Genomic DNA, 22891 nt, shown 5'->3' with positions numbered 1-22891 from the left:
TAATTCTGAAGAAAGCTGACTTTAAATTCTGTCATTCTGCATCACAACTGGCCTTCTATTAAGGATCAGTCGGTACCCACATTGCCCATCTAGGCCATTTCTAACTCAGGAAAGGAAAAGGGAAACACTTAGCACCAGGTGAGCTGAGAGGCCACCCAGGAGAGCCAGGACACCACCCGGGTACCAGCTCATCACCCTGGGAAACAGCAGGGCTCCATACAGGGACACCGACCAGAACTCACAGGAAAGGCACGTGCAGGAAACACCGCAGCCAGTGATCAGGAGATTTGGTAGAGACATCTTAAGACCGGCTCAGGAGGGATTTGCTTGCTTTTAGCCTGCAAGTAGGCTTTAAGAGGAAGGCGGCTCTGGGTGAGATTCAGCCTGACCGTGAGGTGAGCCAGCTACCCAGCCCACTGAAGGCCTGTCTGCCACAGGCTGGGGAGCAGATGACCCTCTGGAGGCTCACTTCTGAACACTGCGGTTTCCGGCTGCAGAGCATCTGGCCTTACTCTCAGCCAATCTCAGGCTGCAGGGGGCTGACTTGCCTGCACCTCTCAAGCAGTCTATGGTGGGAACAAAGCAAGATCCTCGTCTTCTTGTTCGCAGACGTCATCCACGGTATCTACTGCCAGGCTCCCTGGTGTTCTGAGTGGCACTGGGCAGGCACAACCTGCAAACGCACCTGGCTTTCTGCTGCTGGTTGGTTTTACTTCGGGAAGGTTTGAGTCCTGGGTAGCCCAGAACCCTCCTCTCCTCAGGTACCGAGGTGACTCAGCAGCACCAGGGCCACTGACAGGGGTGCCGGAGCCTGGGAAGATGAACTAGGGACTCCTGCAGACAGCAGCGGGAGCAGAAGTGGCCTCCCTGGGAGGTGCCCAATGGCCAGTGCTGGAAGCACACCGAGTGGGGGCCGTTCAGCACTGACGTCTGCTCACACTCATAGAGAACACAACCATGGAGGTGCAGCCAGGCGCAGTGGCCATGACTGTGATCACAGCAACTCGGAAGCTGAGGCAGGACGATAGCAATCTCAGGACCAGCCTGGGCAACTCAGCCAGGCCCTGCCCCAACATAAAATAAAAGGGGCAGATGGAGCTGAATGGTAGATGTCTGCCCAGCTTGCTCGAGATCCTGGGCTCACCCCAGCACTGCAAGATAGAAACAAAACACCCTTGCCGACGCCCAGCTGCCACTGCCAGAGTGTTCTTAAAACACGTGGAATTGAAGAGAGATGAGAGCCTCTTGGCACTAAGGGAATCTCAGAAATGCAGCCAAGTGGTAGATGACTTCGTATCAAGATGCCACTCCCTTCAAAATGCAGGGACAAAAAGAAGCAATGTGACTACTGACAGAACTCAGCTGCAGAGGACATCCCAGGGTAGGGACCTCTGGGGGTCAGGTCTCTGTCTATGGCCCTGGAATGTGGTGACCCAGGGCTGGAGGAGTCCAGCTCTGAAGCTAAGAACCATTGGCTGCTTTCTGGTTTGGGAAATGGAGATCCATCAGCAGCTTGGATCATAAGGTGCCAGGTTCTTGGATAGACTTAAGGTGTCAGGTTCTTGGGTAAACTTTCCTGCCTCAGTTTACCTCACAAACCGCCTATGCTGAATTCTAGTTTGGCGGTATGTTCACTTCACTCTCCCTGGGCCACATGCTCACTCAGAGGAGCCAAGGACCCCAGCCTTGTGACAGCCAGTTCTTCCCTCCCCCACACCCCCAAAGTGTGACCTTGCCACTTCTCCCTGTGCCCCACCCTGGGTGACCTTGTGACTGGCTGACAAAAGGCAAAGGAAGTGAGCTGCCTCCAGCTCTAGGTCCTTGGGGACTCTGCCCTCCTTGGGACACGTCCAGGCTGGCCCAGGGACTCGAGCACAGAGCTACATCCTGCAGGTGTCCCAGCAGGTTGATGCCTGACACCCATGAGGGCCAGCCAGGAGCAGTGAAGGCCCCTGCTGCCCTTGGACTGACCACAGACTCAGAAGAGAGCCTTTCCACACAGGTCAGAACAACCCTGCTGACTCCAGCTAAGCCCTGCTGACCTCCTGCTCATGGGGGTGGTTCCTGACAGTGCGCCCTGCCTGGAGCAAGAGATGACCTGTGCATGACTCTTGGGCTGGACATGTAACTTTTGACCTAGTGGCCTTTCCCTCATGCTACTCCTGACCTTGGGGTTAGATTTATGCAATCCTGCTGGCAGTGTGATTTCAAAGGGCATAAACGTTCTGTAGTTGTTTATGATTTCAAGATAATTCTAGGGCTCTCCTTAGGAAACATAGCAAGAGGAAGCTTCCTGTGTGCCTGCAGATTTTAGGTCCGTGTTGTGCATTATCTGCCTACAACAGCATAGCCTGTGAGCCATTTGTCACTCAACATCCCCAACTAGTCTGTGGGCATGATGCATTAGTCAAAAGACTTTAAATATAATGAATAATTGCTCATATTTTCATACTATATTTTTTTCTGAGAAGTTCAAAGGAGACAGAACATAAAATATGGATGGTAATCACCCAAGGGTCTAAACATATTTCAGAATCTGTCATGAAGGAAGAGTGTGGGAACAACTGAGGCTTGGGAAAGCTTTACACACTGTGGAGGCGCCGCTGCGGGGCATGCGGGCTGATCAGACAGGTGCTGCCGCTTGTGGTAAGCTGAGGAACACTCTTCCAAACCACGAGCTCTGCCTCTTCCTTTCCCTACTGACTGCTCCATGCGGACACGTCCCAGGAATCTCGGAAATACCTACAAGTGTTCAAAAAAAATAAGGAGAAAAGCAAAGCCAGGTTTCTGTTTGTCTACATGTGTGACTGGGAAAGCCAGCTGCCGCATCCACTTTGCTGTGGTGGCCCGTGCTGAGTTTCTCTAGCTCAGGTGTGTGATGCTGCAGGCCGAAACCATGGTGGACTTCTGAAGAATGTTGTGTGCAGCTGCCAGTGCTGCTGGTCCCACTATGTCACCGTCACACAGGGTGCTGTGAGTGATCTGGACAACTATGGAGGCAGGAAAAGGCCTGTTCAGCTAGTGCCCACAGCTCCAGGTCCTTGCAGGGCAGGGGTGAGTGGCAGCTGACCAGGCCCCAAGACTCCTAGTGTTCTTATCTGGGCTACTCCACTCATTTGTTCCTGTTGGCTCCTAAAGTCATTTTAGGCTCATGACCATCCGGTATGTGGACACTTGGGAGTTGAGCCAGAATCAAACCAGGACTTCTAACAAGTCCTGAGTGCCTGGATCACGCATTGCAGTGTTCGAGCAGAGATGTGGGGAACGCATAACCCCAGCAGGGATTCACATTCAGCAGACACTCCCTGTCTTACCTAGGAAGAGACAAACACTTGAGCTGCTTGGATATTCATAAAGCAAGGTCCCAGAGCCACGGTGCCGGGGGGGTGAAGGCAGGAGAGCTGGGACAGCGCCCTGCAGCAGTTATATGTCCAGAGAACTTCAGGATTCCTCCTGTGTGACAGGACTCTGGGTGGAAGGCATCATGTCCCTTATAGCCTGTCCGGACCCCCACATCTGTGATTTCTGCAGCAGAGCTGGGGGTTGCAGGTGTGTGGACAGCCCTTCTGGGCTCCCTCTTCTGAATCCTCTTGGAAGGCTGGTGCTGGACTCTCCCACATGTCTGTGCTCAGAAGACAGCTCCTGAGCACCCAGCCCTTCCTGCCACAGAAATGTCTCTGGCCTAAGTGGCTCAGAGGAAGGGGAACAGTCTTGGCCTGGGAGAAGCATCGCCCTGCAGCCTGACCCGTCTCCAGAGAGCCGTAAATGCTCATGTTCCTCAGGCAGCTGGTGGTTCTTACTCCACATTAGCGTCCATTTCCTTCACTAATGACCACTTCCCTGTAATTGAATTTGGAATTAAAAGACCTTAAGGTTGGGAAAACACATTTCCAACAGGAACATTCTCCAGCACCAATGGTCTCTCCCGATCCTAAAACAGCCACCACTCCTGGACACCACACGAGGTCCGCTTTCATCTTAATTATGGCCAGAGGATCTCCAGGAGGTCTATATTTGGAAATAAGAAGTTGCCATTTTCAAGTATCTCTTCTGTGCCTGGCTCTCTATGTATCTGACTTTGGACTCCCAGATACGACCAGGCCCCACGATTCCTCATGTTCTTAACTGGGCTACTCCACTCATTTGTTCCTGTTGGCTCCTAAAGTCATTTTAGGCTCATGACCGCCAGGTATGTGGACACTCGGGAGTTGAGCCAGAATCAAACCAGGACTTCTAACAAGTCCTGAGTGCCTGGATCACGCATCGCAGTGTACGAGCAGAGATGTGGGGTACGCATAACCCCAGCAGGGACTCACATTCAACAGACACTCCCTGTCTTACCTAGGAAGAGACAAACATTTGAGCTATGTGGATATTCATAAAGCAAGGCCCCGGGAGCAGCAAGGGTCATGAGTCCTATTGCACACATGAGAAAACAGAGGCTGAAAGAGGTTGAGCTGCACCAGGTCACGGTGCTGGTGTCCGAGTCCAGGACAGCATCCTGAGGGGCCAGGGCACTTTGAGAAGAAGGAGTAAATTCACAAATGGAAGAAAAAGGCTAAAGAAAGCAAACCAAAACATAAAGCTGGAAACACCTCCAATGCCTAACCAGAGAGTGATTAAGTATGTTAAAGTGAGAGGCGTCACGTGCAATTTTGCAACTAGTAAAAATACAGCATAGCTATGACCACAGCCAAGTGCTCCTGACGTGCTTTGACGTGAAGCAGCCAGAGAATGACTGCACTCTCTAAATGAGCACGGAGGGTATATGTAGGAAAAGTGGCAGGGGATAAATACTCTAAGCATTTTGGTGGCAGAGTTGGCACTGGATGTGTCTCCTGAGCGCCTCCGAGTTGCCACATGTGGGCACTTAGCACGATTAGAAAAGGAAAAGGAGAGAAAATGAGAGCTGGTGATTAGCACTGTATGTTGGGGGGTAGGTGAGTAGTTCAGTGTGGACAGCTGGTGGGGTTGGGGGCTGACGCAGAAGTGTCCTGCGGGGACCATGACTCAAGCGTGAGTCAGGAGGAGCTTTTGTTCCTGGCAGGGTGCTCGGTGGTGGGAGATCCGTGGGCAGCAGGAAACACATTTTCTTAGAACTCTTCTGTGCTGGACTCTTCGTTCAACTCTTGGCATGGATCCTTAGCCTCAATCCCACTCTCCTTGGATCTGAGTAAATTATAGGCCCTAAGTAATCAGCATAAATGAACTGTTTGTATTTTCGAAGCTGTGCTGCCTATTCACCTGCCAGCCTGGAGTTGAACTATCTGTCCCACCTACTGCGGGCAGCTGTGGAGCCAGGTGGGCTAGAGGAAAACTCTGTGGGCCCAGACCCAGACTATGGCTCCCATGGCTGGGGAGGAGGCATGGCCCTGGAGTATGATTAAATTAGGTGAAAAAAAATTTTTGATTTGGTGCATGTACTCCACCTCTGAGCGCCACCAGAACCCCTAGTGTGAAAGTCCCAATTCCAGTTCTCCTCTTCTCAACCCCACAGTGCTACTTTCACCACCGGCAATGTCTGTGCTGAGAAATTGTTGGGGGCTGCCACTGAGGCTTGGTTCCTCTTCCAGGATTCAAATTCTAACCACTGTATTCCAAATGGTTGTTGAAACAGTGGTGGGTCTACGGGGCTGCATTGACTCTGTGAAGCATGGAAATTCACATTGTGTCATCTTTAAAACCAGGGTGTATCACAGATGCCATCCCAGCAGCCGGCGGCCAGAGTGCACTTCTGAGTCAGGTGAGGGCCTCCATGGGAGGCGGCTCTGCACGCTGTCCCTGGATAAGAAGGTGCTGTGCCTGCTGAGGGCACCCAAGTGACCAGGAGGAGACAACCGGGAAGCAGCATCTGGTGAGAGGGCAGAGCGGCGACCACTCCACCAACACACATCCCCTTCCTTCTTCTGTGTCCAGGAGACACGACGAATGCACATGTCCAACTGAGTCCCAAAGGACTCTAATGACGGAAAGGATGCTCATGGTGCCGAGCGGGCACATGGTAGCTGGCAGAGGTTTTTTTCTGTGATACATAAAACAATGGCCTTATAGCCAGCGGTATCCAGGAGTAAGCGACAGTGATAAAGTGGGCACAGCAAAACCCAGTGCAGCGTAGACGCTGTCCAGGAGCTCGACAGAGCAGCAGGCAGCCGCTGCACAGAGGACAACACTGAGGGAAAGGTGGTGAAGCGCCCCTGGGTGGCAGAGCCAGGCCGCAGGCCACCGCCCGGCTCCCAGCACCCCACACACTGCCTTCCAGGACACGGGTCCCAGCAGGGCTCCGGAATGTGGTGCAGTAAAAGAGCTTGTGACAGCGGAGGACAGACACCCTCCTCAAAGTGGCCATCTGCCGAGGGAAGTGGGCACCAGAAGTTGGGGGCTACGGTGGGAAGATGTGAGCTTCAACTCAACTTCCAATGATGCTGCTCAGTTTTAAACCATGCACAAATTCTCATCCACTTAAAAACACGTCACCTACCATGGCCAGTGGCTCCACCTTTCCCTCCCAGTCTGGCAAACAGCAGCATGTGAGGGCTTTGGGCCCGAGTGAGACATCTTCCTGGGGTTTAATGCATGCACTGACCCAGATGAGAGCAACCGCAGGGCATAAAGAGTTGTACTGCAAGCCTGAATGAAAGGGCCGCCTGGCTGTCTGGCCAGGGCACAGGGCTCCCAGCAGCAGCAGATGTTCCACGGTGCCTGGTCATCCCTGGGCTGCGTGTGTTCAACACACATGAGCAACCACTGTCCGCAGGGAGTGCAAATGCAGTGATAAAGTCATGAGAACTGTCAATGATGATGCGCCAATGAAAAACAACTCCTGGAAGCTCTTTTAATTAAACACTCAGCTGTCCACCAGAGCTGTTTTTAAATATAAAATGCAGCCCCGTGGCCTCTTCTCTCCCTGCCTCCCGCCCCTTTGCTCAGGCAACTGAATTCCCATTGGTGATTAAAAAAAAAAAAAATTCATAAGACAGGGTACAGCTGGTCATGCCTCCAGCAAGATGTCAGATTCTGCCTCACAAAATTAATTGCACCTAATTAAGCCGGGTCATTGGCATGACTGTAAAGCCAGGCTACTTATTAGACAAAGAAGATTTCACAAATACCAATTTGCTTTTGTTTCAGGTTTGTGAAAGAGAAGACTTGCTTACCTAATAAAATATGTTTTGTCATTTTCATTTTATTACTCTGCAAAAGATCCACTTTAAATCTTGCATTGCTTTGAGAAATTGTGCAATATTTTAGAATACTGAAGGTAATTCTTGCAAGAGGGCATAAAAGAAGGCGGACTTTCTATAGATTGCCCAAAGACTTTCTGAAAACTATAAAGAAGGCACTGGTAAGCTACAACAGGTAATGACACGTACCTGGAGCTACCTACATGTAGGGTGTTTTTTTTTTTTAAAGCAAATTATTAGCACACATGAATGAGACTGATGTGAAGTTTTAAAGATATGCCATGTGTGATAGACAGGTGGCATGAGTGAGTACCTGTTTTCCAGATGCCAGAGACAGCTCAAGCACTGAAACAGGTCCACCTCCTCCTCACTTGGGCGGGGCAGACCTGACCACTCTGCTAACTCCTTCTAGTACACTATGCAACATACTATTTTCAGAGACAAGAGGGTGCACTCCTTTCCTGGCAGAAGGAATAGCTGGTCCCACCTGGGATTGCATAATGTGTTACACGTGCAGTTCTCCCATTTGAAGCCCAAGGACCCTGTTTCTTTAACACCTCTAGGAGTGGTGCCATTGGCCTAGCTAACAACACCTCCCTGGGCCATGTGGCCCCTGCATCCAGTGCTGCTGCCCAAGGGCAGGAAGAAGGCAGGTTTCGACAGTCTGACTTCTTCAGCCCGGCACCCATAAACCTAAGGCCAGGAAAGCAACGTGTTGTGATGAGGGGAACTGGCATTGGAGCCAGCTGCTCAGGGCTATCTGGGAGCCTGCTTCTCATATGCTCAGCATTGGAGGGAAGGGTGCAGCCTGGCCACAGCAGCCCAGGCACACCTGGAAAGGAGACCATGCTGCCCTGTGTTCATGCACAGGCATGTAAGGAGCACGTGTCTTGGGGTAAGGTAAGAAGAGTGGGGATCGGAGTTATGTTGCTCCTCAGAGGAAAGGAGAATGCAGAAGGCAGGGCAGGTCTTCTCTAGGATGCAGATCAGGTTGCCATGTTGATAATGGGGGCTTCCTGGGTGTCCGTTACTAATGACCAGATTGCTTTGTGCCCTCACAGCAGCAAGACTGGTTTCTACTTCCTCAATGACACCAAGCTGCACAAACTCTGGCACCCAACAGAGGATGTTAACTGACCATTAATTTGGCTGATTAAAAAAAAAATTATAGGAAGTATGAAAACAGTAAAAAGGATATTTATTTTTTTCAAGAATATAACTAAATGTAGAATTTCTTAGAGATCTTATTTCGAAAATAGGTAATGCATTTTTCCTCATTGCCTTTTAAGTTTCTCACATGCTTTTACTTTTGTTGTTGTTGATGTTGTTGGGACAGGGCCTGCTGAGTGGCCTAGGCTGGCCTGGAACTCACGATCCTTCTGTACCAGCATCCTGAGTTGCGGGGATTACAGGCGTGCATCACCACACCCGGCTGGTTGCTCTTTTTAAAGAAGAAAATGGCAGGATTACACAGGCTCAGCTTGAGAGGCCGATTCTGTACGGGTTAGCACACATAAAAAATATGACAAAAATGACACCCCTTACATTTGCCACAGTTGGGTACAGCCAAATTTAATTAGCTGAGTTATGAAGCGATATCGAACATTTCCTTGCTGTGGTTGAAGGCATGAAATGTCTTTATGGGATTACTGTAAGCTGAGCTTATGTTGAGCGGCTTGTCACTCTTACAAAGTACTCGAGGAGAGAGCACCACCTAAAGAAGCCCAGTGCACTGAGACCTGCACTCCACCATGGAGAGCCTATGCAGCTCCACGTCCCCCCAGTCCCCTGACCCCTCCTGAGTCCTCACGTGCTGAGTGTGAGAGGGGCTGTGCATTGGAAACCGCATTGCACCCCAGTCATTGCAAGGATCCTGCTCACCTCGGCGGGCCTGGCCTTCACAAGCAAGCCAGATTTTAGAATCTATTATGTGGCCAATTAACGAAACCCCAGCTTCATTTAAAATCGTGTCTTGGGCTCTTCAGAGTAGTGAACTACGGTAGGATTTAGGTTCTGAGCTCTTTTTAGCTAACTGAGCTCTGGTGCATTTAGCAGCAGCACCTGGTGAGCTCTATCCAGCCTTCTGTGAGCAAGAGGCAAGGTGCTGCCCACCCAGTGAGGAGCTTCAGTCTGTAACTCAGTAGCAGAAATCAAGGGATGGAGAAAGTGGGCTCTCCAGAGGCAGGGAGCCTTACTGAGCATTTTCCTGCTACATTATTACTAATGAGGACAATTAGTCTTTGCAGATTTTAAATTCACAAAGATAAAAAAAAAAAAAAAAACCCTGAGGGGGATCCAAAAAGTCATGGTGTTCTTGCAGAGGATGAGCTCATCCCACAAAGTGGAGATGAAAACCTCTGAAGGAACAGGATGTAAATAATTCTCCTTATGGTGAGTCCCCATTCGGCTCATCCCAGCTACTGTGGGACACGTGTTGAGTTGGTGAGCTGTGTCTACAGAGGGCAGATGACTCAGGGGGCGTTCAGTGCTGCTCTGCCAGAAGCTCCGGTGGCTCTTAGGGGAAGTGCAGGGTGGCACAAGGAGGATAAGTGGGGCGGAGGTGCTGGGTAGTGAGGTGCCCCAACCCCCTCTTGGTCCTGCTCTGCCAGGGAGACGCTCTGCTCACACTTGGAGTTTGGCAGGGTGCTTACTTGAGATGATATTGAAAGCCTTCATGAGACTGAACCACAGCACACTGAACACAGAAAACAGACTCTCTTCTGAAATCCTACTTAGAACAACGGATGTCGACAAAGAGTCTGTGGGGTTCAGGAAGAAAACAGAAGTTGAAAGGTAGATGCAACAGCCATTTCTGACATGCAACCTCCAACCTGACCATGGCTGCAGGAGGCTGGTGGAGCCAGCACGTGCAGGTGCCCTGGAGCCCTGGAAATGCTCAGGTGCATCTGAAGCCAGGGGTGCACTGAGCACAAGGAAGGGCTGCCCCTGAGTATCATGGAGAACTGCCACCTTCCCTGCCCTCCTGGGGCTGGGCAGTCAGGAGGTTCACTGCCCTGAGTGGTGAATCACAGGAGCTCTGGACTGGGCATACTTGAGCACAGCAGAGGTGGCAATGAAGTGCCTGAGTGACATCTATGCCTACTTGTCATAAACTGTATGAAAGATGGCACAGTTTCAACTCATACACACACACACACACACCAGTGATTGAACTTAGGGGCACTCAACCACTGAGCCACAACCCCAGCCCCATTTTGTATTTTATTTAGAGACAGGATCTCACTGAGTTGCTTAGCACCTCACGGTTGCTGAGGCTGAGATCTTCCTACCTCAGCCAGCTGCTGGTATTACAGGTGTGCGCCATTGAGCCTAGCTCTCATTTCTTAAGCCACTACACCCATATACTAAAACCAGACAAAAATGTTCTAAGAATGCAAAAGATCCATGTAAATCATGAATATAAATGTAACAATCCTAAACAAAAAATAAATAAAATCCAATAGTGTCTAAAAAATGATAACTCCCTTAAAACAAACTTAGGTCTATATCAGGTATGCAAAGATGGTTTAATATTTTGAAAATCTATATGTGCAATCTGGATCGAGCTGAATGATAAAATCATCTCAACAGATGCTAAATACCCGTTTGATAAAAATTCTTTGAAAATTGTTGATAGATGGAAACATCATTAAGGAGAAACATTAAACATAAAACTAACATCATCCTAAGGGGGGAGAAACAGTAGAATTATTCCATTTAACATGAGAAATGAGCTAAGAATTCTATTTTAGTCAGCTGTAACCAAAACACTTGGCAAGAGCAACTTAGAGGAGGAAAAGTTTACTTGAAGCTCATTTTCTTTTTCAGAGGTTCAGTCCATAGATGGCCAATTCCATTGCTCTGGGCCCAAGGTGAAGCAGCACAGCATGGGGGAAGGGACCAGCAGACAGAGGCTGCTCAGTTACAGCCATCAGGAAGCAGAGAGAGCAAGAGAAATGGAGCCACATGGAAGCTGAACCCTTTCAAGGCAGTGACTCACCTTCTCCAGTCATGCCCAACGTGCCTACAGCAAGCACCCAGTAAGTCCATTCAAGCCAGGGTGGACCAATGAAGTTACAGCTCCCCAAGTCCAATCATTTCACTTCTGACTATTCCTGCAACAATAGGAGCTTTGGGGAAGAACTCACATCCAAACCATAGCAGATTCCAAATACTACTGTTTCTAGTCCTTGCTGTATGGGAGTTCCTACCAAGAGCAAAAGAAACAAAGAAGTAAACAAATAAGGCTGCCATGATGCATGCACAGTGCTACTGTTTCCAAAGTCCAGACTTTACAGACAGCTTTATTAGGACTGACAGGAAAGCTGAGTAACAGGAGCAGGAACACAAAGTGGCTGGGCAGGGGGCTTCTACAAAGGTAGCTGTATTTCTGATGCCAGCAGCAAGTGATGCTTGCTGAGATATCAGAGAACAAGTGCCTAGGAATTAATACAAAAAAAGATGCACAGTCTCTCCAAATGAAAAGTTACAAGACTTAAGAAATATTAAAAAATATTTAAATAAATGGAGAGACAGACAATGTTTATGGATAGGAGAACTAAATATTGTGAAAATATAATCCTTCCTAAGTTGATCTTGGACTCAAAGATCTTAAGAAAGTATCTTGCTGAACTTAATTGGATAATTCAGAACTTATATGAAGGAATGGAAAAGCAAGATTAGGCACGTACTTCTGAAGAAAAAGAATGTGGAGAGGAACTGGCCTGTCCAGATGCCAGAATTTATTCTGAAGCTATGGTGATTAAGAGCATAGCTTTGGTGCAGGAAAATAAGGGCAATGAGACGATGACCATATGAGGCAACAGGAGAGGTTAGGCTTCTCTCCCATACCACAGCAAGAGATCAACTCCCCATTGGTTATAGACTTTTAAAGTCAAGGCTTTAAAAGGTCTTGGTAGAAAATGTAGTGAATATCTACTGAATCTTAGGGTAGAAGAAAATTTCTTGTACAAGATATTGACAGCATTGCCTAGAAAATAAAATTTGGGTGTAATTAACGGTATTAAAATCAAGGATGGCTGACTGTGGTGGCACATGCCTCCTACCTCAGCCTCAAACTCAGGAGGCTGAGGTAGGAGGAGCACAAATTCCAGGCCAGCCTCAACAAATTAGTGAGACTCTGTCTCAAAATAAAAAGGACTGGGGATGTAGCTCAGTCGTAGAGCACCTCTGATTTAATCCCCAGTACTAAAAAAAAATCAAGACTTCATGGTCATAAATCACACATTAAAGAAGTGAAAAACAAATCACAACTTGGGAAGTGACTTTTGGAAAGGAGAGTGTATTAAAGATTAGTGTGATGACTAAAGAACTTCCAGAAGTCAGTAAGAAAGCACAAAGAATACAACAGAACACCAGATGTAAGACCCAAGCAGATATTTCCCAGAAGAGAAAACAAAATACAGCTAATAAATCCAGTGGTGTACATTTTAGACCTAACCAATCAACAGCAATTTAAGAGCAGCTGGAGTGTCAAGCGTCGGAAGGGCCCGGTGCACAGGCTCTCTGGCATGCTGCTGGAAGAAGGGTCACTCGTGGTGACCTTGCTGGAAATGGCCTCAGCAAGCCCGTTCCTAGCAGGTTCAATCACAGGCCACACCAAAGAAAGGCCTACACATGGAGCAGGCCACAGCCCTGGGGTGCAGCAGTAGTACCCTCACAACAGCAGCCCACACACAGCATGGTGCCACCGCAGAGGAGCAGCTCCACCAACAGGTACCGTCCCTCGGCGAACCACACAGCAGTCACCCTGTACAGCAGGCAGCTCTTAAATCAGATGGTTACTCAAGATAAAAACTAAGAAGCTTAGCATTTTCTTTAGAGATAAATAGCAGAAGAAACAGCCAAGGAATTAAGTTATTACTTCCGGAGAAGGGAGAAAGTGCCTGTGTGTATCTACGCCTAAGTGTAAATGTATTGTGTCATACATGCACCACTCCTATGCACACTTGTAGATACGTGTGTGCACACGCTTGATTCTACAAACAGCTGCTGAGCATTCAGGCGGGGCTTCCAGGTGAAGGCATTTTGGCACTTTGGGGACATCAGCAATAGCAGAGATCTACGTACAGCATACAGTACAGTCCAATCCCCCTTTCACAAAAAAGAGGGAAAACGAGGTGTGTCAAACAAAGGTGAAGCGGCCTGGGATGGACCTGCAGGTCTCCAGGTTCCTGGGCTGGACGCTCCCTGTCATGTCCCACCTGCAGAGGAGAGAGATTCCCCAAGGCCTGGGGAAGCCTGAGGGCTCAGCTCTGCTGTGACACGTGGGACCATTCTTTATCAGTCTTGAGACTGGCTACACACCCCAGTGAGGGAGATGCCTTTGCACCTTGAAGCTAGCTAGAGCTCCTGCCCGTGCATAATAGCCTGCAGGGCCTAGATAGCGCACACTGGAGTGAGCATGTCCACATTCTGGTTCTGCTGGGTTAGATGGCTCTCTGTGGACCAAGCCTAGCCTACTAACAGCCAGATGAATAAATAAATGCAGGCCAACATTAAGACGCCCAGTTCTGGCCTCACATGAAGCAGACAGCGGAAATCTGTTGGCAGGATGAAGGCATGGACACTCTCATTTGCCTCCAGCTCTGGCTGCAGGTGGTAAATATATGTGGTGTTTACACAGGATACATTTGCCCAAAAGCAGACTGAGAGAAGCAGACACTGGGGGTGGGAGTCAGGGAACGCTGATGGGTCTTCAGTTACCATCTTTCTTGGAAACATGTTCTAAGTGCTTGCATCCCTTGGAATATCTGCATTTGGCATGATTTTGTTGACTGTCTACCTCTTTGTTAACCAGAGTAGATTATGGAGTGTCAGCATGGACCTCCACTGCGAGCATCTTAGAAATACAGAATCTCAGGCCCCACTAAGACCTAATGAATCTGAGATGTCCCCCTGACACAGCGCCTGAGGACTCGTGGAGGGAGCCAACTGGAGTTGGAGAGGCTCTGCCCTATAGCCCCGTGTCCTGCGTAAAGCTATAATCTACACGCACTTTATTTAGAATTAAAGTTATGCAAGTTACCAGTCATATCCTGAAATAAATTATGATAAGCAGGTAAGGATAGCGTAACAGAGGAAAACCGCCTGGAGGACAGGCTGAGACAGTGATGAACTGCGGATGATCAAAGCAGGAGTTGCAGGTCTGTCACTAGTGCTGGCTGCTATCACAGGTACTGGGTGGTTCTGGGTGCCTTGGGGCTGCCTTCTGGGGATTCTAGTGCTCTGCCACCTGTTGTCTTAGGCATTTGCCAGCATGCCCACGAGTGTGGCTTGACCCTGCATCAGTCTGCAAGGTCAGTGCTGTCTACAGGAGTGAAATAGCAAACTCTGACCTCCTGCCACTGGGCAATGCACCACGAGGAGCGACATCAAGAGTACCAACCAGCAGCTGGGGAAGGTCTGCCTAGAACCAAGGATGCCAGCACTGTGGGAAACAGCCGCCCGGATGAGGGGCTTCTGCTGATATGGAGCTGGGCGGAGACTGCAGTCTGGATGGACCCACCCAGGGCACTCACCGGGAGGAGAGGCTGGGCTTGCCGCTCCTGCTGCAGCTGGTGTAAATTCCTGGGCCGTCATCGAAGCAGCTTCCGAGCGCCAGCTTCTGTCTGATAGACTCTCTCTCATTTTTCTGTGCCTGAAATTTCAAGAGAATAAAAGATGTTGATGAGCAGGCAGAGGCATCCCGAGCTCAAGCAGCCCAGCGTGCCAAGCTTCTCAGAACTGTGCTGCTAGAGGAATAAGGGGCAGGGCTGCGACTCAGAACATATGAATTACTGGAAGCTGAAACTAAACCTCTGGCTCCAGGCTCCACTCTTCAGAGCCCTTTGTGGTCGCAGCCGGGAAGCAGGACCCTGCTGCTAAGTGCCCTTCACCAGGACAAAGCTGAGCACCTGGCTCTGTGACCTTTCTTCCCACCTGCTGGTGCAGGGCAAGCCGTGGAGATCAGCACGCTCTCCTAAATTCAGTCACTTGATCTCCTCCCTTCCTCCCATTCCCTTCAGCCCACATCTTCTAGGGCACAAGCGTGGGTCAGCTCCTTGGCCAGTACCCACTGGCCTCATGAGCTGGTGATAGCCACAGCAAGGGGTAGCCCAGGCCAAGGCCAAGAAGCAAATGGTGCCCACCTACAGCATGCCCAGGTCCAGCTGGGGACCCTGGCCAGGTCTAGAGTGTGAGAAGCCCTAGGAGAGATGTGTGGGACAGCTGGAGACAAAGCGGCCAGTGTGCATGGGAGGAGCTGGTCAGTGCAGTGCTGATGACCTCCTGGATTTGTTTCTAGTATCAGCTTCTGTGTAAAACCTCACCTGGCCAACTTTCAACCCTTTAACAATGGGGAAGAAGAATAGAAGGTGTTTCTTTAGTTTGAAAACTAGTGTGAAAGCAAACATGGTGCGGTAGAGACCCCAGGCCAGGGATGAGAAGGGGTTCTGTTCTGGTTGGGGATGGTGTCCTAAGCAGGAGCTCAAGGCTACCTGAGCAACTCCTATTAAAACATTCGGTAAGGGAGCCTGGAAGGTGAGACAGGGGGATGCTTTAGGGAGCCTGGGAAATGACTGGGTTCACCAAGGGAGATAGTCAGGCAGCCAGGGCACTGTCCCAGGTGATCACTGGTCACACGTGGCCATGTGCATTTAAATCTGATGGTCAATCAATCACAATTAAATCCAGATTCTTAGTCAACATGGCCTCATTTCAAGAGCTCAGCGGTCATTGGGGCTGGTGGGCCTGATACTGGACAGCACAGAGAGAAACACGACAGTGTGGTCCCTTGGGAACAGGGTTCCCAAGCTCCAGCTCCGACAGCTGGGCCATTCATCCTGCAGGCCTCTAATCCAGGTCCCCAGCTCTAGCTCCAAGGGTCAGTGGGCTTGAGGCCTGGCTCAGAGAGAAGGCTCACCTCTCCTTTGCTTCTCTCCAGCACTATCCAGTTCTGGGCCCCAATGCATTGTGCTTAGCTGCCCTGCTTAGCATGTTCTGAACACTCATGGTTGGTGAGAATGCCTGTCTGTGTAGATGGCCACGTAACCTAGGAGCTCTCGGGTGTGTGGAGCTAGAGGGGACCACAGATTGCTCCCAGATGTGACACTGATTCACCTTTTTTGCTGAGCAGGATGGCTCTGGGCCCTGGAAAGTGACCTAAGGATGCAAAGGGAAGCAAGATGCCTTCCATCCCAGTGACCACTTGCCATTTACTGCTGGGAACCGTAGTTAAAGCAAAGCACCTTCTCAGCACACACGGCTGGCCCTGGAGACGATGCTGCCCAAGAGAAACAACACAGCATCTTCGTCAAATACAAACTACCTTCAGCAGCCTATTTCTCAATCTCTATAGCAAAGAGACCCTCACCCCATGTCCTCACCATCAGGAAACTACAGAGCAGAGCTGAATACCCAAACACGTGAGATCGGGGTAACCTGAGCAGAAGACCACGTCACCATGCTAGGGGCCAACGCTGGCCCAGGCTGAGAGGCTTTGCTTCAGAGAGCATCTACCCACTGTGCCTGTGTGTCTGTCTCTGTGGCTCACTTGGCCACTGAGCTACAGACACCGAGAGGCCCCAGTGCATTGTGCTTAGCTGCCCTTGAGCACTGATGGCTTGGAGAGGACTGTTAAGCACTCTCTTTCCACCTCTCTCTGGATCCCACCAAACAAATCACATATGGAGAATATAAATGTCACCCGTGATACTATCACTTAGTGACATTTTGGAATTTCCTCCGATGTTTTATCTTACGTGCTCATTTTTTCTACTTTATAAAGTTGAGATCACACTGTTGATTGTATCTGGAGGGTATCCCTGATACCACTTCATATTCTTTAAAAACACAGTTCTTAAGGACCACACTCACTCCATGCTATGATGTCTCCTCCACGGCCAGCCATCTGAGTGTGCAGAATGAACAACAGTAGGAAAGCAAGTGGCTTCACACTGGTTCTTGACACATGCCTGGAGGCTTCACGGGGACAAGCCCTGGAAGTGACTTGTCAGGTTAGCTGCATGTGAGCATGTGAGGAGTCCATCAGGCTGCTCTGGAGAAAGGCTGCTCCATTCCGAACGCCTGGTAGCGTGAGGGGCTGCCGGCCACACACGGGCTCCCACCCAGCATGTGGAGAATGCTGCTGCTTCTAATCTGATGGGCACAGGGAGGTGTGCTTTTACTTCACTTTCCTGGATTCATTATCAACAGTAAATTCCTAAGTGTTTTACCTCCTCTACTTTCTTTTCTCTGAGTTACTTTTCTTACTCCTGGCTTTGCTTAGATTTCCACAAGGTCTGAGAGCATGAAGTCTTCTGTATTAAAGGTGCTTGTCCTTTGAGCTGACTGTCGATGAGGATGGCTTGCCTCCTCCGTGACATCACGGATGTCCTGTCAGTTACCAGTTAGTTACCAGTTACCAGACCTCGTTGCGCTGCAGGGCTGAGGAGGACCAGAAACATCCATGACAAGCTGCAGCAGTAGCAGCTTTGTGACTTGTCCCATAACTTCTGCTTTCAAGTCTCAGAGTCTGAGGATGACGAAGGGTAGTGTTATGCTGGGCAGAAGGGGCAGAGTTCAAGTCCACACATCAGGTACCACTTCTCTCTGCTCTTCAGCATCAAAGAGGAAGGCGTTCAGGCTAAAGAGGTGGTGCACACCATGCTGGAGAAGTTACATGAGACTCAAGAGGACATGATGCTTCCTCAGAGGAGGACAGAACACCAGACTGCTAAACACGGCCATGCACAGGACACAAGCCACCCCCAACCACCACTGCCTGCTCTTTCTTTAGGGACAAATGTGATCCCTGATGTTGCGAATAACTATGATCCAGTTGAACAGTAAAGTGCAGGTTTTTTTTTCTTAAGATTCAACAGGTGGAACTTAATCTTGCAGTTGCATGCACATGGATGTGTGTGTTGTATGTGTGTGATCCTGTGTGTGGTTTCAAGACCCGTTGCTCTCTAGGGAGCTACCCCTGCAGGGCAGTTCTGTCTTCTATCCCAAAGCCCAGAGATGCTTCAGGGGAGGAATAGGTAGCCACAGGAAAAGGGAGAGACTGATTCAAAACAACAGTTTGGATATACCCAGGGCAAGCACAACCATGTCCACTCCTAAAACAGCCTTCAGGAATAGCCACATAAAACAACAGTGAAACACCTAGATTGACAGGGCACCAGGCAGCCAAAGGGCACTCGAGGAATAGTGGCTCCTTACTGTGAGGCAGAATCCTATGCAGGACCCAGGGAGAGTAAAAGTGCTAAGAAAGGGGGCCTTGTCCCCCACTGCGTTCTGTCCTTCCTCTCCCTGCTGCCACCTGTGCTGAGCAGAAAGCTCAAGGTGACCCTCAAGGGGGCCTGCAAGCCAGAGCTCAGGACAGACCAGAGGACAGGGACTCAGCCTTCCCAGGGCGCCCCCTTCTACCACAGCTGCCCAAACTTGGGAAGAATACAGGGGTGTTTAGTAAAGAAATAATGGCAAAATGTTCGCTTGGGTAGATACTGTCCAGCTCCAATCCAGTACGTCCCCAAACCCTTCCCCATGCTGTCTTCAGGACACAGTGTGTGCCTATCCTTACCCACCAGCATCATCCTCTGTCCCTCCCAGGTCCCGCTGATATGCATTGAAAGTGACAAATGGAGAAATGGGCATTTTCTGTACTTCCATGGCTTATTTGATATACGTGCTTTTGGGGGTGGGGGCACGTGTGGGTCCTCTAGGGTTCACAGGAACGCACTGCAAACTAATATCTTCAGCCCAAACCTAAAGCCACCAGGTGCTCAGGACACGAGCCATAGCACTTCCTGTTGAACCCTGCAAATAGGATGCAGCTGGAAAAGGCTGTTGCACTCAGAGCAAGGGCTCCTTAAACTCCACGAGAGTGGGTGCAGGAGAATCAGGGAGCCCAGGCAGAGCAGCCCTGGAATACAAGCTGACGTCATGTTTGGAGCAGGGATGGTCCAGGCGGGCCCTGGGAGAAGGAAGTCCTCCCCCACCTCCTGTTTTCCACCGCTACCCTGGTCCAGCTTCCTGCTCCCAGTCCATCTGCTCCCTGCTTCCGCCTGCTCACCATGGGAACGGAAGCCCTCCTTCTTATTGGATGCACTGTTTCATGAAGCTGCCTCTGTACTCGATTCACTGTGCGCCCCCACGCACGCACTTTCTGCCCGCTTTTCTGCACAGCTAAGTTGAACCCCAGTTCAGTGACTTCAAGGTGCGTATGAGCATCTCGTCAGGGTGCAGAGTCTGGCTCAGAGTCAGGCTTAGTCTGACTAAACTCGTATTAGTCAGGGGCATGGCTAACATGAGTTTAGATAGATCCTTCGCAGGACCTCGTGTATGCACCACCATAGATCCGGGCATCTGCAGGGCATCCTGGAACTAACATCCCTGGATACCACCCCTGGCAGAAGGGAAACTCATTAAGGAAGAGCTTCCTAAGGACAGTGGGTTGCACTGGCCCAGGAGCCACAAATGCAGCAGTCCCCCATGGCCTGGAAAGGACCTCGGTTGCTGGGACTTCTGCCTTCAGGTAGAGAAGGGGACGCACGCACACCCAGGCCTTCTCCGCCACACATTTCTTACAGCTTCAGATCTCAAACTTGACAGCACACCAATCATCAGAAGGCTCACAAAGCACAGGCATTCTGCTTGAGAAGGTCCACACTGGGTTGAGTGTGCATTCCTCACACTCCCCGGGCTGCCTGCACAGCTCTTCAGTCACAGAGTAGGTTTCTCTTTACTGAGCCGCATCTGCTCTGCCTGGTGTTTGCCTGGAGCTGGGTGGAGCGGGTGAAGCTCATTCGTAGCAGTCTGACCTCTGCCAAGGCCTTGCGGGATGTCTGTTTTGAAGCAAGTGTTGATCCCCTGGCCTCAGTGCAATCTACTGCCTGGTGACATGTGCATCATTGCCATTAGCAGCATCCACCAGGGATGCAGCGGGCACTCTGGAGCTCCCTGTGGAAAAGCGCTCCTCCCTTAGCACAAGAAGCCACTCCTGCCTCCTGGCCCAAGAGACAGCCTTGCTCCAGCCATGACCAGCCATATCCTGGAGCGGAAGAGTCTGAGGCTTCCAAACATCAGGAACCAGGAGAACAGAAGTCAGTGGCAGATTTTACTCACTTTCTATGGGAAAGCAAAGACAAACCCAAATATATACGGATGCGGCTTTCTAACTTTTCTCATGCAGATGAACCATGGGTTCGTCCTGAGAGTAAACTATGAAAACAGCATTGGATGAGAAAATGACTTGTATGTGTCTGAAAGTCAAGTGCACGGACACTTGCAGCACACAGGTCCCTCAAGTTGCTGCTTCTCACTCCATCCCGGGAGGTGCTTTTCCATCATCAGTGGAAATGACAGTTCAAAACCTCAGCACCTTCCCCTTGTGTCCCTGGGACCGAGTCTGGGCACTTCCTTCTCATTCTGTATTTCTGACACTTTCCATTCTAGACACGCATACTGCAGGCTCCAGGAAGGTCCTGATACAAGTTCCTGGGTGACACTGAGATCTCTGATGTCTGCACCCTTTCACTAATCTCCCCACAGGTGTCGGCCTGGGCTGGCCTCAGTGCTGAGCCTTCAGAGGCTATTTGCTCAGGACCAGCAATTGTGTCCAGGAGGGCCACCCAGGGGCAGGCCTCGGGCTCACCACTCCACCTGAGAAGGGACTGGGGAGCCGGTTCAGAGGATGGATGCGTGTTCCCAGTGGCCAACTGTGAAGAGTGGGCCCGGGGTCCTCTGTGCTTTCCCATCCCATGAGGGGATGACACAAGCAGGAGAGATGCCGTGTGTCCCCAGCACTGGCCTTTAACTGTGAAGGGCTGGGGCAAGGTCTTGACAACACCAGGTTAACGCTCAGTAGCCAGAAAAACTTCAGTAAAGGTGAAGGAGCACAGAGTATACCCCTGAGGACCCCTGTGGTGGACGTGCATGGACATCAAGTCCTGAGGGGAGTTGAAACCAGGCATCTTCTTGTCCTTTGAGAACCTCGCCCCAATGCCCGGAACTGCTGGGAGCAGCCTCGGCCCCCCTCTGGCTCCTGAGGGAGACGGCCTGAGGAGGCCGAGGAACCAGGGGCAGTGTATCTGCAGCTCTATTTTTACCAGGTGTCATTTTTAAAGCCTGTAAGCCCATCATGGACACTTGGTGTCACTGCCAGAAACACAAGGGCCCAGACACGGACCACATGCTTGGCCATAGGGAAGCCAGTGTCCTCCACCTCCCACCTCTGGATGCACTTGGGATCTGGGAGAGCCGGGCAGCCGTGTGATAGGAAGAGACAAGGTGGCTGGCACAGCAGCGGGGCCAGGCACAGAGCTGGGGAGGCTCAGGGGATCACAGACACCAGCTCAAGTCACAGAAACTCGCTGAGCCTGCTTCTTTTTTCAGAAAGGGATAGTGATATCTGTCTTTCGGCTGCTCTAATGATTAAATGAAATACTAGACAGACAGCGCCTGGCACAGAGGAACTTCCTTCGCAGGAGCCAGTGCTCTGTGCCGAGGGAGGGTGAGAATGGATGGCCAGAAGCGACTAGAGAGGCTGTCAGAGGCCAGCGGGAGGGACAGGGGCTGAGCGGGGTGTGAAGGGTGCAGCCCAACCTGTGGGTATACCAACCCATTATAGCGTGTACTCCAAAATGGTGAACTCCAACTCAGTCAAAACAAGAAGCCACCTGGGTACATAAGAACAGGAGAGCCGGAAGCCTGAGGAAACTGGGTAATGAGGAGGCAGACAGGCCAGGAGAGGCTGGCAGGATCAGGTGCGACCTTTGCGTGGGTAACACGGACAGACTTAAGTCCGGTAACCTGGACCCACCCATCCCTGACACTGGCTCACTGGGGTGAGGGGGTGAGATAGTGGCGAAAGCCCTGAACTTTACGCACCCCAAGCAGGCCTCTGCTGTCCTGGAGAGGAGACTGCCTGGGCAGGAAGGTGCCAAGAGGCCCCAGGTGTGGCACCTTCACGGGGTCCCTGGACAGGAAGGCTGGGGCTCATGGGCTGGGAGCCGTTCCTCCTTGGGGACTGTGCGGGGAGGGCCACCCTACGCAGGAACGGCAGCTGGTGCTCTGCTCCTGTTCACTGCAGTTTATTGCAAGCAGTCACTGCCATCCACCTTTGAAAAAAACATGAGGCGCAGCTGCGCTTCAGTTTAAATATTGTTCCTTCCAGCCTTTTAGTTTCTTCACGGGGTCCTCCCTCGTCTTTCACTGTAATTGGATGTACGACACTGGAGACAGCACCCCTGAGGGGCAGAGCCAGGCGGCTGGCTTGCCAGGCCCGGCTGCATGCCTCCCCAGCTCTCGGCACAGAGACCTGGGCCGGGCGGAGGCCAGCCTTCCGCCACACGCTGAACTACATGTCCCCGACTTCTTCTCTCTCCACTCGTGAAACTGGCATGTCCCCCACTCTGCAAAGCCTGTTGCGGTGCGTGCTGACCCTGAACTCCTCCAGGCACCCTCAGCTCCTGGAAGAAAGGCCAAGCCTCCTGCTCCTGGCTCTGCAGGATTCCAGGCCCCAGGGAGGTTCTTAGTAAACCACAGACAGTGGACTGAACCAAAAGGGAGGGTGCCTTGGGGCCAGTTATGGCTCTCCACCAGGGAGCAGGAAGGCAAGGGGCCCAACATGCACTTCAGATGTGCCAAGGCCTGTGTCGTCCCTCCTAAGCACTAGGACCCGTCTTCTGCTGCAGGAACCAGAGGTC

The 22891-nt window shown here is 50.9% G+C and overlaps 1 protein-coding gene across 3 annotated transcripts in view; it reads right to left on the bottom strand.

The window, feature by feature from the left end:
• Positions 1-22891, bottom strand: part of Schip1 (schwannomin interacting protein 1) — a 100305-nt gene that overhangs the window by 11141 nt on the left and 66273 nt on the right. For 2 of the 3 annotated variants that reach the window (XM_027933799.2, XM_027933800.2), the window contains one exon: positions 14723-14841. In XM_027933799.2, coding sequence (XP_027789600.1) covers positions 14723-14841 — 119 coding nt within the window. Of the gene's footprint in view, positions 1-14718; positions 14842-17057; positions 17122-22891 lie in introns of those variants that run through there. The other variant, XM_071615564.1, reaches the window with a different exon arrangement.

The sequence above is a fragment of the Marmota flaviventris genome, chromosome 8 (assembly GCF_047511675.1).
Source record: "Marmota flaviventris isolate mMarFla1 chromosome 8, mMarFla1.hap1, whole genome shotgun sequence".
Lineage (NCBI taxonomy): Eukaryota > Metazoa > Chordata > Mammalia > Rodentia > Sciuridae > Marmota > Marmota flaviventris.
Note: the sequence above shows the minus strand (reverse complement) of the source record. Positions and strands in the feature narration are given on the sequence as shown.